Consider the following 14,681-nt stretch of genomic DNA (forward strand, 5'->3'; position numbering starts at 1 on the left):
TAGTCACTGTGTGCTCAGATATGGCTCAGCATGGTAAGCCACATTTTTCCTATTAAGTTTGACCTTGAACATTTGCTACAAACGGGTGCATTTTGTGACCTATCCTCTGAATTGTAGTGAATTTGGCCTATCCCACTTGAGTCCCCTAGCGGAGGAAAATGGGCCTACAGTGAGAAATTAAAAAATAAGGATGAGCGCCATGTCTGATCCTCCGCTTGTGGAATAGAGAGGACGGCAGAGCGAATATAACCCGGGCCGGGGGTCCCGTCGGGGGTCCGTGTGAATCATGGCCGACAGCGCTGGGATTCAGCAAGGTTCGCCGGCCATCGGGGCGGCGGGCCTGGTCCCGGCCGCTCCGGGAGCCGGGGGGACGGAGGGCGCCGCTGGAGGATCCGCACGTATCGCCGTAAAGAAGGCGCAACTCCGCTCTTCACCTCGGCCGAAGAAACTGGAAAAACTCGGAGTTTATTCTTCCTGCAAAGTAAGCGATACCTGAAGATGCCTGACTCTTAAAACACTGGTTTGATGGATGTATTCTTAATTAATCCTATTTCCTGGGTTTGGTTGCAATAGTTTACGAAATGCAAGCGCAGCAAAGGAAGCCATTGCCGCACTTCATTTTTTTCATTTTGCATGCACAGACCGATTATTGAAAGAGGGATATTAATAATATAGTTAATGAAAGCGTTATTTCTGCAGAACTCTTAAGCAGAGGCCTCTCAGGTGCAAGCTTTCCGCTGGATGTGTAATGTTGTTTCTATATTTCTGTCTAGGTGGGGGGTCGGTGAACGTAAACATTGGCTTGGCGCTGTTACTTGGGAGTAGCTGGCTGTGTGCAGAATGGCTGCATGATCCCACTGTTTGTGCTCGTGCACGGTCTGTGGCGTTACACGGGAAACGATACTGTGTCTCCGTGCCGTCTGTTAACGCACGGTGTTAAATAGACAGTATTTTATTGGTTTTATGCAGTAAATCATCCGCAGAGTGGGACGAGGTCTTTGTTTTGACAGGGTGACAGCTGCTGAAGGGGCGGAGTTTGTTTTTGTTTCAATGCGCATGCTCAGTGCAGCAGCTCCAGCTGACGCTGACAGGCCAAAGATGCTCTTAAATATATGTTAATGCAGCTTTGGCCCATTTATTAAAAAATATATAAGAAATTATAATTGTAATTCGGCACTGACTAAAAAGCGGTTAAAGTGTGCGAGTGACTGAAATCAGCCACTCTACCTAAAGTGTTTTTTTAAAAGATCACTTCAACTTGCATCAACAGCAAGTATGAATGATGTGTTTCACAGATAAAAAGGTGATTCATTAAATAAAGTAGGTTGGTCCTGATCTGTTCTCCTGCTTGTTTTTCCTAGGCAGAGGGAGCCTGTAAGTGTAACGGCTGGAAGAGTCAGAACCCCCCTCCTACGCCCCCGCGAACTGACCAGCAGTCCAGCACAGTCAACCTGCAGGAGCCTTGCCGGAGTTGTTCTCACACCTTGGGTATGTCAGCCAGTCTAGTAATTAAACATACAGCTGATATTGATACTATATTATAATCAGCTGTTTTGGCAATACCATTTTAAGGTTTATTCTTTCTTTCCTAGGTGATCATGTGACCCATCTAGAAAATGTTTCCGAGGAGGAAATGAACCGACTTCTAGGTATAGTCCTGGATGTGGAATACCTCTACACATGTGTTCACAAAGAGGAGGATGCTGACACTAAACAGGTCTACTTTTCCCTTTTCAAAGTAAGTCTCAGCTTTTACAATCCAAACATACAAAAACGTGATTTTACAACCAGCATTGTGTCCATGTTAACATCCCCCCTTTACTGCTTATTTTTCAGCTGTTGAGGAAATCAATCCTACAGATGGGAAAGCCAATGTTAGAAGCACAGGAGAGTCCTCCGTTTGAAAAACCTAGCATTGAACAGGTAATCAAGGGTTTCTCCTGTAAATCAACTGAAATATAACCTTCTTGTGTTTGCGTTCTTAATCAAGTATCTTCTCTTTCCAAATAGGGGGTGAATAACTTTGTCCAGTACAAATTCAGCCACCTGCCATCAAAGGAACGTCAAACGATAATGGAGCTGGCCAAGATGTTTCTCAACCAGATCAACTACTGGCAGCTGGAGACGCCGTCCCAGAGGCGGCAGAGGGTTCCCAATGATGACGCCGCGGGATACAAAGCCAACTACACCAGGTATCAGCACTGCCAGACGTCCTGCCAGATTTCCTGTCAACATACATTTGTTTACAGCCAGTTATTTCTGTGTTGTGCTCATTGTAGATGGCTCTGCTACTGCAACGTGCCTCAGTTCTGCGACAGTCTACCCCGGTACGAGACCACCCAGATCTTCGGACGGACGCTTGTGCGTTCGGTGTTCACTGTGATGAGAAAGCAGCTGCTGGAGCAGGCCAGACAGGAAAAGGACAAGCTGCCACCTGAGAAACGCACACTCATTCTCACACACTTTCCCAAGTAAGATAAACAAACATTTAGAAACTCTAAAATGTCAAAGGCATATACCACAAACTTAATTATATATTCAGACTAACCTATAATTAGCGGTACAGCAGAGAAACTTACACTACACATGCATGCATGTTTCCAGTATAAAGCTACACAGTTACCACTGTCATGTATGTATACATGCCCAGCAGCCTTTTTAATATAGTTGTTTTGTTTTGTTTGGCTCAGGTTCCTTTCTATGCTGGAGGAGGAGGTGTACAGCCATAGCTCTCCAATCTGGAGCCAAGACTTTTTGGCTGGAGCGTCAGGAGGGCTGATCCCTATCCATACAGGTAGCACACACACTCACAACAAAAACACTCTCCCTTTATGTTGGGAGTGTAAGAAACAACACTTAAGAATATGATCATAAAAACATGTTGTGACACTAGATGTCCTTTCTGTAGTTATCAGTGCGCCTCCTGTGGCCAGGCCGCTGTACTACAGCCCCAGCCCTGTGTCAGTGGACCCATCCACCTGCGGCAGCGTCAGTCCTGCCAGGAAAACCGCCTCCGTACTGGAGCCAAACCCAGGTATGACGGTCAAACCTGTTATTACTCATAAGGTTACAATTATTCTGCATTATTACAAAACATCTGTGAGAAAACAGTGAGCACTAATGTTTTACATTTATTGTAATGACATATGCACCTGAGTCCTCTGGCTAAGAGAGATATTTATTGGCCATCTGACTAGAATTTTGATTTAAAATAAAATGTTCCAAAAGTGCAGCAAACACATTTCCTCAAATACTTATTTGAATGTTGGCCTTTAAGCTGTATAAAGAAACAGAAGTGAACAACATCACAGAATTGCTCCTATACTGAAAGTAAGAGATGAACTCAGGGTAAGCCCACCTTAAATGCGAGGTCACATCTTATCTGGATATAGATACACTACTTAACTGCTGAGACTGTGTTTAAGAGACATGTAATTAGATAGACAAGATAAGATAACACTTTATTCGTCTCAAGGGAAATGGCTTTTCAGCTATTGCAAAACAAAGTGAAACAAGTGCAAATATAGAAGTTTAACATAAGTACCTTCCTCTGCTTACATACTTTATCACAGTTGGAGAGAAACGTAAACCTTCAGAGCCTCTCCCCCATGAGGAAAACAAGCGCCCCAGGGTGGTGGGGGACATCCCCATGGAGCTCATCAATGAAGTCATGGCAACAATCACAGACCCTGCCACTGTTCCAGAGGTAACAAATGAGCTTAGAAAATATCTTAGCCATTAACAAGACCCGATAACTTTGCATTCCCAAAGTATGTTGCTGAACTTCAAAAATATGTTCTTCACTAGGCACGATAACTGCCGGTCATGTTTAATACTGTCAATGATCCACTTGTGAGACCCAGATAGTGTCAGTCATAGTTGTATGAAGTAGTAAAGAGTGCTGTGTGTGTTTATCTTCACATTCGATGATAAGAACAAGGTGATCATAATATTTGATCCCTTCCTCCATGTGCAGACCAGTCTGCTGTCGGCTCACTCTGCACGCGATGAAGCTGCCCGTCACGAGGAGCGCAGGGGGGTGATTGAATTCCACGTTATCGGGAACTCCCTCAACCAGAAGCCCAATAAGAGGATCTTGATGTGGCTCGTCGGCCTCCAGAATGTGTTCTCTCACCAGCTGCCACGCATGCCCAAGGAGTACATCACACGGCTGGTGTTTGATCCGTGGGTGCCACCGTACTTAATCACCACTCATCCCATTTAGAGATGAAGTGGAGGTACATTCTGACTGAAATGCATGTCTTTATTTTGACAGGAAGCACAAGACGCTCTCTCTCATCAAAGATGGCCGTGTGATCGGAGGGATCTGCTTCCGAATGTTTCCATCGCAGGGCTTTACGGAGATCGTCTTTTGTGCCGTGACCTCCAACGAACAGGTCAAGGTGAGAGCACTTCCTGTCTGTCAGCTCGGGGAACTCACTCTGTGTGATGGTTCAGTTTGAACTCTTCCCTTTTTTGGCTGTGTTTTCTGAAGGGATATGGAACCCATTTAATGAACCACCTGAAGGAATATCACATAAAGCACGACATCCTCAACTTCCTCACGTATGCTGATGAGTACGCCATCGGCTATTTCAAGAAACAGGTAACATGTGATGTCCATTAAAGTGTAACATGCTTTAAATACAAATATAGTTTTAGTCATAAGATGCAATATTCTCCCTCCCTCTTCCCTCCTGATCCTCTTCACCGTGCTTACATAAAAACCTTAACATGACCTGCAAAAACAAACAAGAAAACATACAAATGATTTTACTGAACATATAATGAACTTTGCTTTTTTGATACTTGAGAATCTGCCTTTTTTTACTCTACTAGCACTTTTTACTGCTTTTCACTTACTTTTACTTTTTGGTCTTGAAAGTCTCTTAATGATTTTGTTTTTAATGAAATAGTTTAAACTAAAGCTTTTTATGGGGCTTATTTTTGTAATGGTATATTACAGTGTATGTACAGGTTAAAGAAACATAAATCTTCTCTCTCTCAGGGTTTCTCAAAGGATATCAAGGTTCCCAAGGCCAAATATGTGGGCTACATCAAAGACTATGAAGGAGCCACGCTCATGGGCTGTGAACTCAACCCCAGCATTCCCTACACAGAGTTTTCCGTCATCATCAAGAAGCAGAAGGAGGTGTGTGTTTTTACATTTAAAACTGTTTAATTGGCAACTTTTTTTCTCCTGCAATCACTATCGTTTCGCATTATTTGTCTCCCTCAGATCATCAAGAAGCTGATAGAGAGGAAGCAGGCTCAGATCAGAAAGGTCTACCCGGGGCTTTCCTGTTTTAAGGAAGGAGTCCGGCAGATTCCCATCGAGAGCATTCCCGGCATTCGTATGTTATTTACAATATTGACTTTACAGCATACAGTTTATCTTTTTCAACACTATTATCTAATCTTTTTCAGTAGGATATTGGAGGTTCATTTGAGTTTCTTTTATATCAACAGGTGAAACTGGCTGGAAGCCTATAGGAAAAGGGTGAGTTTGTCTCTGCTGTACAAGATATTAACCGAGCAGAGTGCCTTAAACTTCAAAATGGAATGTTGTTGCTGTTTCTTTTATGACTTTAGGAAGGAACTGAAGGACCCAGATCAATTGTACAGCACTCTGAAAACCATCCTCCAACATGTGAAGGTGAGCAACAGATACCAGCCTACACTCGCAGGGTTACTTTGAAAGAAACATATATATTACCATACTTTAGTGTTTAAGAAAGAAAGAAAGAATCCGCTCAGCAGCTGTTTCTGTAAACCAATCTCGAAAATGCCCCTGTGTCTGGTTGGTCAGTGTTTACTTGTCTTCCACATCTGAGGCATCTCTCCAGCGTCATTGCAGTCAGGAATAACTGTGGTGGCACTGTAGTGACACCTACCTGTACATTGTTTCATTTTGAATTAAAATCATAGAGCCTTATGGTAGCCCTGAACCGTTTCTGTACTGCATATTAAGCACATAGATACTTTCACTGTATTTATAGAGCCCATAGATCTGTTTTATAATAAATAAAGACACTCTTTAATTCTTATCCGACTGTTCTTTATGTCTCAGAGTCACCCGAACGCCTGGCCTTTCATGGAGCCGGTGAAAAAAACAGAGGCACCTGGGTACTACCAAGTCATTCGCTTCCCCATGGGTATGAACACAGCATATATCATAGGAACACACTCGCTAATAGACTGACTTTATTCTTTACAGAAAAATGTAATCATAGAAGAAAATACTAAGGGGTAAGACATTGCAGATGATGTTCAAGGACACATCAGCAGTTCAGATGCATGCTAGGATTGTAGGATGTGTGTTCTGGCTGAAGGTCAGTCTCCTCTAGAGGAGACTTAACATTTCATATTTTTATAGTAATCGTGCATCATCATTTTTTTGTCCATTTGAAAGTTGTATGCACTATTCAACAGTTACACAGTGCATTTCTTTGTAGAATAGAAACTGATCTCCTGACAACACATTTAGCACACTATTGATTTCATTCATAGTTGCTGCCCAAGTGGTACTAGAGAAAATATAAAGTTTGTGTTTAAGAGCTATAGGTTTGGTAGCGTACATATTCAGCTTCTGACAGTCAACATTGAAAGTAGTATAAATGGTGGACTTCACTCTTTTTCTCCTCACAGATCTTAAGACAATGAGCGAGCGTCTGAAGAGCAGGTACTACATGACACGCAAGTTGTTCATGGCCGACATGCAGCGCATCTTCACCAACTGTCGTGAATACAACCCTCCAGAGAGCGAGTACTACAAGTGTGCCAACCTACTGGAGAAATTCTTCTACACCAAGATCAAAGAAGCAGGCCTCATCGAGAAGTAGAGGAGAGGAAAAAATAGGCTTTTCCTCGCCTTCACAGAACGCAGACTCAGACTATGAAGGGTTAAGGTTAGGCCATGGGTATGTGCATGGAGAAATTAAGAATAGGACTACTGATCTGGAGGGGTGACGTTTCAGAAACACATATCTTCATGTTAAAGGTGCGAAGGGGTCTCGGATCAGCACTCTTCAAATGTACAATGCATGCTGGGCCGGATCGCGAATCAGTAGCTTTGACTGATATAAACACTGAAAGATAAGCCACGAGGGAAGGCCCTTTTTGAAGGCCTGCGGGACTGTTGCTCACATCAAGCAAGGGGAGAACTGTGTCTTCATATTTCATCACACATCCCATGGAAAAACAGGGCAGAGGAAGGTGATACATATTGAACAGGGCAGAAAACTTCCGTTATTATTTCTGTCTTAGACGTTGGAAGGTAACACAGGATGTCAGCTGATTGGAGATTCACCGTACACCTTACTTTGTCGCCCTTCATCTCTTCTCTATTTTCTTTTTCATACTTTCACCCCCTGCCTTTTTGGGCGTCTGCCTCCTCCTCTCAGTTGACTCAGGTAGAGTTCTTAAGAGCAGCGACCACACCTACATTGTATTAAGTCATAACATAAGTGTTTCCTGTGAGGAAAGTGACTGAGACTTCAGGTTTTGCTGTCAGTTTTAACTTGGTTCTTGTGCAGAGCGTTATAAAGGTCAACGTTTTTCTGTGTGCTGAGTTCATCCTGCCAAAAGAGGAATACATACTTTAAATGTGTACAGAGTTCAATTATTTGAAAGCACTTATACCCACTGTATATTTTAAATGTGTATATATCATATATTTTCTGTTTCAGAACAAAAAAAAACAATCTTCTTTTCCCAATAAGCCGCTTAGGGCAGTTTGACTATCGAATTGCACTTTTATTTTTCCAAGTATTAGTTAACATAAATAACAGCATTGTCTTTTCTTCAGAATTTGTTTTACATTTGAATTAACGCTGTTGACAAAGGACTAATTCAATGATCTAGTTTATTCTTATTTATGTTCTGTAATTTAAAAGAATTATGCTTAAGACAAAGTCTTAATTTATTCTCTTATTTTTTGTCATGCAGATGGAGATTAATAACTTTATACTTTGGAGATAAATGAAAAGATTGTGCAATACTATGTAGTTTTGCTGTTTTGTAAAAAGGTGTTTGTACTTTTCAAACTTTAGGAAAAAAAATACATTTTGTAAGATGTCTGGAAAAGAATGATTTCATGCTCTTTGTACGACTGGTTTTAATGACATAGTATTAGCCTATTTTATAGACTGAATAAAACAGAAGTGAGGCTAATTTAGTGTTTGTACTTTTTCAAAGCTCATCTCATTCACTAACTGTTTAATGTAATACCTTTTCCCACTGGATTCACATCAGGAACACATTTGAATGAAATACATGTTTAACAATGCTAAATGATCGCAGTGATGATGGTTTACAGCATAGTTTAATAGTAAAATTCATTAATCGTAACTTTATTGTATAGTATGACATACAATTCTGAAAAAAGTCATAGTGTAGCCTGTCATAAAATTCAGAAAAACTGCACGCAGTATGTCGTAAGTTAACTTAAAATGTCATAGCATATGTACACATGCAAAGTTCATTTGACAGTATGTTATAAAATGCCTTAACACGGTCATAGTATAATATGACTTTAATCAGGATGTTTTAATAAAAACCACACGGAATTGAAGACAAATGGCAATTAGAATTTGGAAATCATAAAAAAAAGCAATTAATACATTTAGCTAAAGATTAAAATGAGCATTTAGAATACGTTTTGCAGCAAACAGTCAATAAAACAACATCTGAAAATGATCACAGTAGTTCACATAAAGAAATAACAACCAAATGATCACTTGTGAAAGCTATTAATTCAACAAATGACACATTGCATTTCTCAACTGGCCATTATTTGAATTCCTTGATTTCGGCACAGACGACCTGCGAGACTTCTGCTTGAAAATAGGAGAGCGGAGGAACTGCAGGTCGGTGAACTTATCTCCGCGCCGAAGTTTCCTGTCCAGATGACAACGATACAGTTGAGCATCCATACAGTAAAATGTGAACATAAATGAAATCAATGAATCAGTTCAAGAAGGGGAAGCATCCATATGTGAACTTACGCATTTATGGTGGGTTCCTTGTAGTCCACGACGCTGGTGCAGCGCCTCTTGCGAGCAGGAACAGGAGTGGAGCACAGGGGCTCGGAGATCCTGGAGAACGGGCGATGGGCTGCAGGGGACATATTGGTCACATCACACAGACTCAAGCCCCGCCCTGCTGTCCTTACACCAAGCCCACCTGTAGAAACGGTGAAGTTAGACATGACCCAGAAGCAAAAGAGGAAAAAGCTGAAGGTACTCATGTGTGCACACACCAGTGAACAGATAAAGATAAAAGTACACAGGAGCCGATTCAACAAGAAGTGACAGTTGAGTGAAAATGTGATCTGGCCAAGCCTCTCAAGTGCCCATGTGATTAAGATTCAAATTCGCAAAGCAACTTAGTGACAATACGTACGCTTCTTGCATGTCTTGAGGGTTTTGTGGGGTAAAAGAGAAGCCCCTTCCCCAGAGGAATCTCCAAAACTGGACAGGACGCTGTTTATCCTCTTCATCTCCTCTTTAACCAGAGGGCTGACAGACGGCAAACAATCCTTCTCACTAACCCCTGGCAGAGGTTCTGAAAAATCAACACGAACAAAAACACACATAGGCATCTTTACTTCAGGAATTATGATCAGCAGAAACAGACACTCACGCCCAAAAAGGAACTGCTCAACCAATCCCCCAGATGTCTTTATTATAGGTCTCAGAGGATATCACACAGTAAGGTCATTATGAGACAAACGAAGAACATAACATTGTGCTACATTTTTGGGCTGCACGAGAGCAAATACTAAAAAACGCATACATTTGTTTTACTATGTGATGTCATGAGATGCATCGAGTTGCTGCCGAACAACATTCGTTAATGTGACAGGAGCATGGCAGTGACTGAGCAGCACCTTGTTCATGAGCACTATAACAATAGGATACACAAAGCAGACTTTTACTCACCACGGTTATTGACCTGTCTCAAGATGTCTGGGTCAGGGCTGTCAGGAGCTTCTTCCACCTCAGGCTCTGCAGCCTCGTCTCTGAAAACTAAAAACGATGAAATAAATGGTTAAAATATAACAAGGAATCAGCAATAACTCCCGAATGTTTTAACTCGATATAGCTAATTTCATATGTAACATTTATTTTAGTAATTCAATAAATAGGTTGTCCATGTGAAATAAGCATGTTGCAAAGGCTTGTTTGTCCTCCTGTGTGAATAAATACAAATGCAAGGATTACGAAGAGTTTTCTCTTGTAATTAAGAACTTTAGTGCAATTTAACTTGACAGTGAAAACACTGACGATGTTTACATGCATGCACACAAAAACAAAGTAATCAAATGAATATAATAGTCTGATTTAACTACACTAAGGTATTCCCATAAGCAGAATTATGGGTATAAGACTTATAAGTACGAAGGAGTTGATCAATAAAGCTTAAGGAATGAATGAAGAAGATCTTGCACACACTGCTGTTTAACGGGTTGACCTTTACTCATTATTCTCCACAATTATTATTCAGAGAAAACCTTGTCCTGAGCTGAATGAAATATTGTATTTTGGGGTGATGGAGCTCAAAGTTTGGATTTGCTGCCAGTTGTAGTTCAGTTGGTTGATATCTCAATATATTATTTCATCTCGAAGGGATTCCATTGAAAACCAATTCATTAATCGATCAAGTCCTGATTTTAACCTTTTAAAGAACCACAAAACTCGACACTTACCAGTAGGGCTGCTCGATTATGGCAAAAATCATAATCTGGATTATTTGGGTCAATAATTGATATCACGATTATTAAAACAATTATCCATTTACTTTGAAAACATCAATTTATTGGAGAAAAAAAAATGTACAGTACTTGAACAGTACGTTTTTAACAGTTGATTACCCTGAACTTTAAGTATAATTCAACTGAAAAACCAATACAAAAAAAGTAATACAAAAAAAAAGTAATTAGTTTTATTTCGATTACGTTGTTTTCGTAATCGTTGGAAGCCATAATCGCGATTAAAATACGATTAATTGAGCAGCCCTACTTACCAGAGATCTCCTGTTGCAAAGGGACGCTTTTCTTCTGCCTGATGACTTCAGAGGCCCGCCCTCTTCGAGTGGTAATCTTTTTGGACTTGTCATGTGAAGTCTGTCTCCATCTGGTCCCCTCAGGGACATAAAGACTGTCCTCTGATTCAGAAGATGACGAAGAAGGACTGGACTCATCCTGTTTGAAAACCACAGGTAGAGCTTCAGTTTGTGGAGTCTCCTCCCTGACAGGCGTGGACGGCTGGTTGTCCTCGGCCTTGGCCTTGAACGGTGTGACATGAACCGCCTCTTCACAGTCGAAGTCAAACGTGTCGTTAAATCCCAGTGAGGTGTTGAGCTTATTCTCTTGTGACAGAGGACCTGTTTTGGCCCTTGTTGCTGACCGGTCCCGACTCTTGGAGCGAGTTCTGGGTTTGTCCCAAGGTTTCTTTAATGGGACCCGGTCTGCTTTGCGGCCTCTCTCTGGTTTCTGTGCAGCAGGTTCTGGTTTTGTGGAGGGCGTCTGCTGAGTTCTTTTTCTGCTTCGACGCTGCTGGTTGTTTTCCTTTGGTGGGACAGGTTCAGGAGTAGAATGCTGAAACTCCACAGTGTCAACGGGGTCCGCTAAATCTGGCTCTGGTTCGTGCTGTGGCTGATTTGTATTTTCAACATCACTGCGAATTGGACTTGCAATCAAATTATCCAAGCCTGCGATGTGCGACAAGTTTTGTTGCACACGATCAGACCTCCTCCTTCTTGCTCTATCCGCATGGCCTCGCCTCACAACCACCGTAGATGGCAAGGTAACCTGCCTTTCAGATTGTGCATTCCTTTCAGAGGGCTGAGGGTCTGCGAAGAAAAGGACACAATCAACAATATCATTATAACTAGGGATGTAAAGATCTGATTGTGGAGCTATAGCTATCAGTGTCATAATGAGCACAAGTACTTTTTAAATAGTAAACCAGGTGATCTAAAGAACAACCAATATTTCAACGTGTTTTCTTGCCTGCGGATAACACTCATGGCAGAATGCATAAATTAATGAACAAAATGGTATAAAAGAACTCAACTGACAATAAGTCAACAATTATGGCTAATCCTTACCATTGTTATTATATTAAAGCATCAGAGTAGAGTAGTAATAGTAGTATTTAGTAGAAGTAGTGTGTATATACCTGTACAAATTGGTGAGGCTTTAAACACACTGGGCTTTTCAAGGTTCTGGCTGCTCCTCTTTCTCCTGTAAATCAAGAGGTAAAATATCCCGATCATTCATAAAACTCAGGATAAAATACAGTTTTGTCAAATAATTTGTGTTTTTAAAAAAAAACCTTACCCTGGTAAATCCACATGGTACTTGGGTTCAGCAACGGTTGAAGTCTAAATCAATGAGAATGAAATTATATGTTTTGTTTCAAAGGGCATCAAGCATTACAACAATTAAAAGAAAGGAACAGTTTATCAACAAGCGTCTAGGTGTACCTCTGACGCTGCAGCTTCCTGCTCTTTGAGCTTCCTCTTGAGCAGAATGAGGTGAAGGAACAGGGCCTGTCGCTCCCTCTTCAGCTGCAGAATCATTACATTAGCATGACCCAGCTTTTCCTTTTCAGCTTGCAGAGCTACTGCCAGCATCTTGTTGTTCTGCTGGACCCCGAGCAGGAGGGTGCTGGCAGATTGAACCACTAGAAGAAAACATTGGATGGATGTTTGACACTTCACCAGAATGTCAACATATTTAGCATATCTGAATCTATGTACCACATTTATCACAAATGTGATTGCTGACATTCAATATAAGCCTTGTTTCCGTACCACTGTTTGTGTTGATTTTTATTAACCTTCCTCTGTTGGGAGCTGAGGCACTCTCCAGCCGTTTGTTTCTCTTTTCCTTCATCTTCTCCTTAATGTCCTCCAGACTCTGCTGAAATGACTTCTTCTGGGCCCGTTCTTTCGCCATGGCTTGGAATTTTTGATTAGTTAAAAATGTGTTTACTTTATCAAACATATCAACATCGTAGGGCAGTGATATTATGCACCAAAACAAACGACTAGGCTAACATGCTAGCTACGTTAGCTCGACATTTACCGTTCACGTTATCCAACAAACGTAAAGTTGGACTTACCAGCACGAGTATATCACCAGGCGGTTTGTGAATGTTAACTATCGCTTCAAAAAAGGTGTAAGGTATAAATAAAACAGTTATTCCATTTTAAAACAGCGTTGCTTGCATCGTCACGACGCCAGTTGACGTTCGAATTTTGAGTCGAGGCTGTTGATTGGTCAGAATTTGAGACAACGTCACTTCCGTCACATGAAACTACTGTTCACAAGGTGGCGCCAATGGATAGCAATCGTTCTTATTATACATCCATGAGGGCAAAACTTGATGTACATGTCCTTGATGAGGAGCTGTAACTGATTTGGTATTCATTATTCGTCTGCATATTTTGATAATTTGTGACCAAACAGTAACGTCAGACCACAACACAGCAGCACACCGAATACCTAGTATAATTATTGCCGTCTTAATCGGCATCTTTTCACCGTTTTGCCTGTAGCCTATGTCTGCGTGGGAGGGAAACAATGCAAACCACTGGGAAAATAGAGGCATAGTACAAATCTGAAAAAGAAAATTAGATTAGCCCTCATCACGGGTCAGGTTCATTCAGCCAATGAAAAATGACTAATTGGGTATTTATAATTGACTGGTGAAGATAAGAGCTGTAGCCATGCTCTGAAGTGCTTTGCTGCATGTGGATAGAGAGCTGATAACTGTGTTAATCTAAAAGCCCTATGACAAGCAACATTTGAGTTATATTCCCTGAGGGTTTTCTGAAACTCGTTTCAAACCCTTTCAAAATTAGATTGCATACAAGAGCTCAGAAAGCAAGTCAATTATTAGATGAATGTAACTTTTATTTTTGAGCTAACTATGTTTGGCCAATAGGCTATAACCTATACAGTCTGATCTTGACAATACTCCAGGGTAAGGCAAGTGCTTACAAGTATAGCTATTTCTTCATGCATACACAACATTTTCCTAAAGCTCTTTACTTCAATGCCATAAGTACTTAAGTACCCATTACTACCCTAAATGTTCTATAAATATTGGAATGTAATGTAAAGCATATATACCTCTTCATGATCTCATTTACTTTCCAAAGTCAAACAGGCATGTCTTATTTGGCAGGGTGCTGGAAAGAAACTCCCACCTTCCCTGCAAACCACTGCAGCTAATGTAACATCCATTAGGACCTTCTGTCAGTGATGATCCAACAAAGTGTCCATGACGGCCAACTGAATGGCATATTAAGGCAAGAGGATGGGGCTTGGTAAAGCTTGGGTGTTGTCAGTCTCACCCTGAAAAAAAATTACTTCAGCAGGGCGCCTCAGCTGTGAAACAGGCCTGAACTTTCAGGATCCATGAGCCTGAGTTCTTGATTTAGCTGACTTTTCTCAAATGTTTGATGCTTTATATGTTCTCAATGTTTTTTTTTTCCAAAGCAAGTATGTATCTGTAGCTGTCAAGCTTTATTACAAACTATACACACAATGTTATAGACTTATTTAACCTGCAGCTGCCATCATGCTTTTTTAAAGTCTTGTAGGTGTGAGGTACAAGTGTTCTGTTACCAAGTGGGCTACAGACCTGTAATGACTCACTGTTTGAATA

At 41.1% G+C, this 14,681-nt stretch overlaps 2 protein-coding genes across 2 annotated transcripts; one reads left to right on the forward strand and one right to left on the reverse strand.

The window, feature by feature from the left end:
- Window positions 1-191: 191 nt before the first annotated feature.
- On the forward strand, window positions 192-8,172 carry kat2b (K(lysine) acetyltransferase 2B). Its single transcript, XM_034094531.2, has 18 exons — window positions 192-481; window positions 1,362-1,488; window positions 1,593-1,738; window positions 1,837-1,923; window positions 2,011-2,192; window positions 2,280-2,471; window positions 2,691-2,794; window positions 2,909-3,034; window positions 3,573-3,706; window positions 3,977-4,185; window positions 4,277-4,403; window positions 4,496-4,606; window positions 5,009-5,152; window positions 5,240-5,354; window positions 5,470-5,500; window positions 5,593-5,656; window positions 6,071-6,155; window positions 6,649-8,172. Exons 1-18 carry the CDS (start codon window positions 287-289, stop codon window positions 6,840-6,842), a joined length of 2,373 nt encoding a protein of 790 aa, XP_033950422.1. The 5' UTR covers window positions 192-286; the 3' UTR covers window positions 6,843-8,172.
- Window positions 8,173-8,304: 132 nt separating this feature from the next.
- sgo1 (shugoshin 1) lies at window positions 8,305-13,313 on the reverse strand. The gene is made up of 10 exons (XM_034094532.2): window positions 13,131-13,313; window positions 12,820-12,966; window positions 12,490-12,689; window positions 12,344-12,387; window positions 12,183-12,247; window positions 11,026-11,853; window positions 9,942-10,028; window positions 9,403-9,564; window positions 9,006-9,183; window positions 8,305-8,898 (listed from the first exon to the last, which is right to left on the reverse strand). The coding sequence occupies exons 2-10, from the start codon at window positions 12,962-12,964 to the stop codon at window positions 8,751-8,753; spliced, it is 1,857 nt and encodes a 618-aa protein (XP_033950423.1). The 5' UTR covers window positions 12,965-12,966; window positions 13,131-13,313; the 3' UTR covers window positions 8,305-8,750.
- Window positions 13,314-14,681: the final 1,368 nt, after the last annotated feature.

The sequence above is a fragment of the Pseudochaenichthys georgianus genome, chromosome 11 (assembly GCF_902827115.2).
Source record: "Pseudochaenichthys georgianus chromosome 11, fPseGeo1.2, whole genome shotgun sequence".
NCBI lineage: Eukaryota > Metazoa > Chordata > Actinopteri > Perciformes > Channichthyidae > Pseudochaenichthys > Pseudochaenichthys georgianus.

Excerpts from the sequence above, each read along its gene's own strand:
- kat2b (XM_034094531.2), top strand. The coding sequence starts at position 287 with ATGGCCGACAGCGCTGGGATTCAGCAAGGTTCGCCGGCCATCGGGGCG. Across the intron at positions 2,795-2,908 it reads GCTGATCCCTATCCATACAG|TTATCAGTGCGCCTCCTGTG; the intron begins GTAGCACACACA and ends TCCTTTCTGTAG. Across the intron at positions 3,035-3,572 it reads CGTACTGGAGCCAAACCCAG|TTGGAGAGAAACGTAAACCT; the intron begins GTATGACGGTCA and ends ACTTTATCACAG.
- sgo1 (XM_034094532.2), bottom strand. The coding sequence starts at position 12,964 with ATGGCGAAAGAACGGGCCCAGAAGAAGTCATTTCAGCAGAGTCTGGAG. Across the intron at positions 9,565-9,941 it reads GAGACAGGTCAATAACCGTG|AACCTCTGCCAGGGGTTAGT; the intron begins GTGAGTAAAAGT and ends TTGATTTTTCAG. Across the intron at positions 8,899-9,005 it reads AAGGAACCCACCATAAATGC|GAAACTTCGGCGCGGAGATA; the intron begins GTAAGTTCACAT and ends TCATCTGGACAG.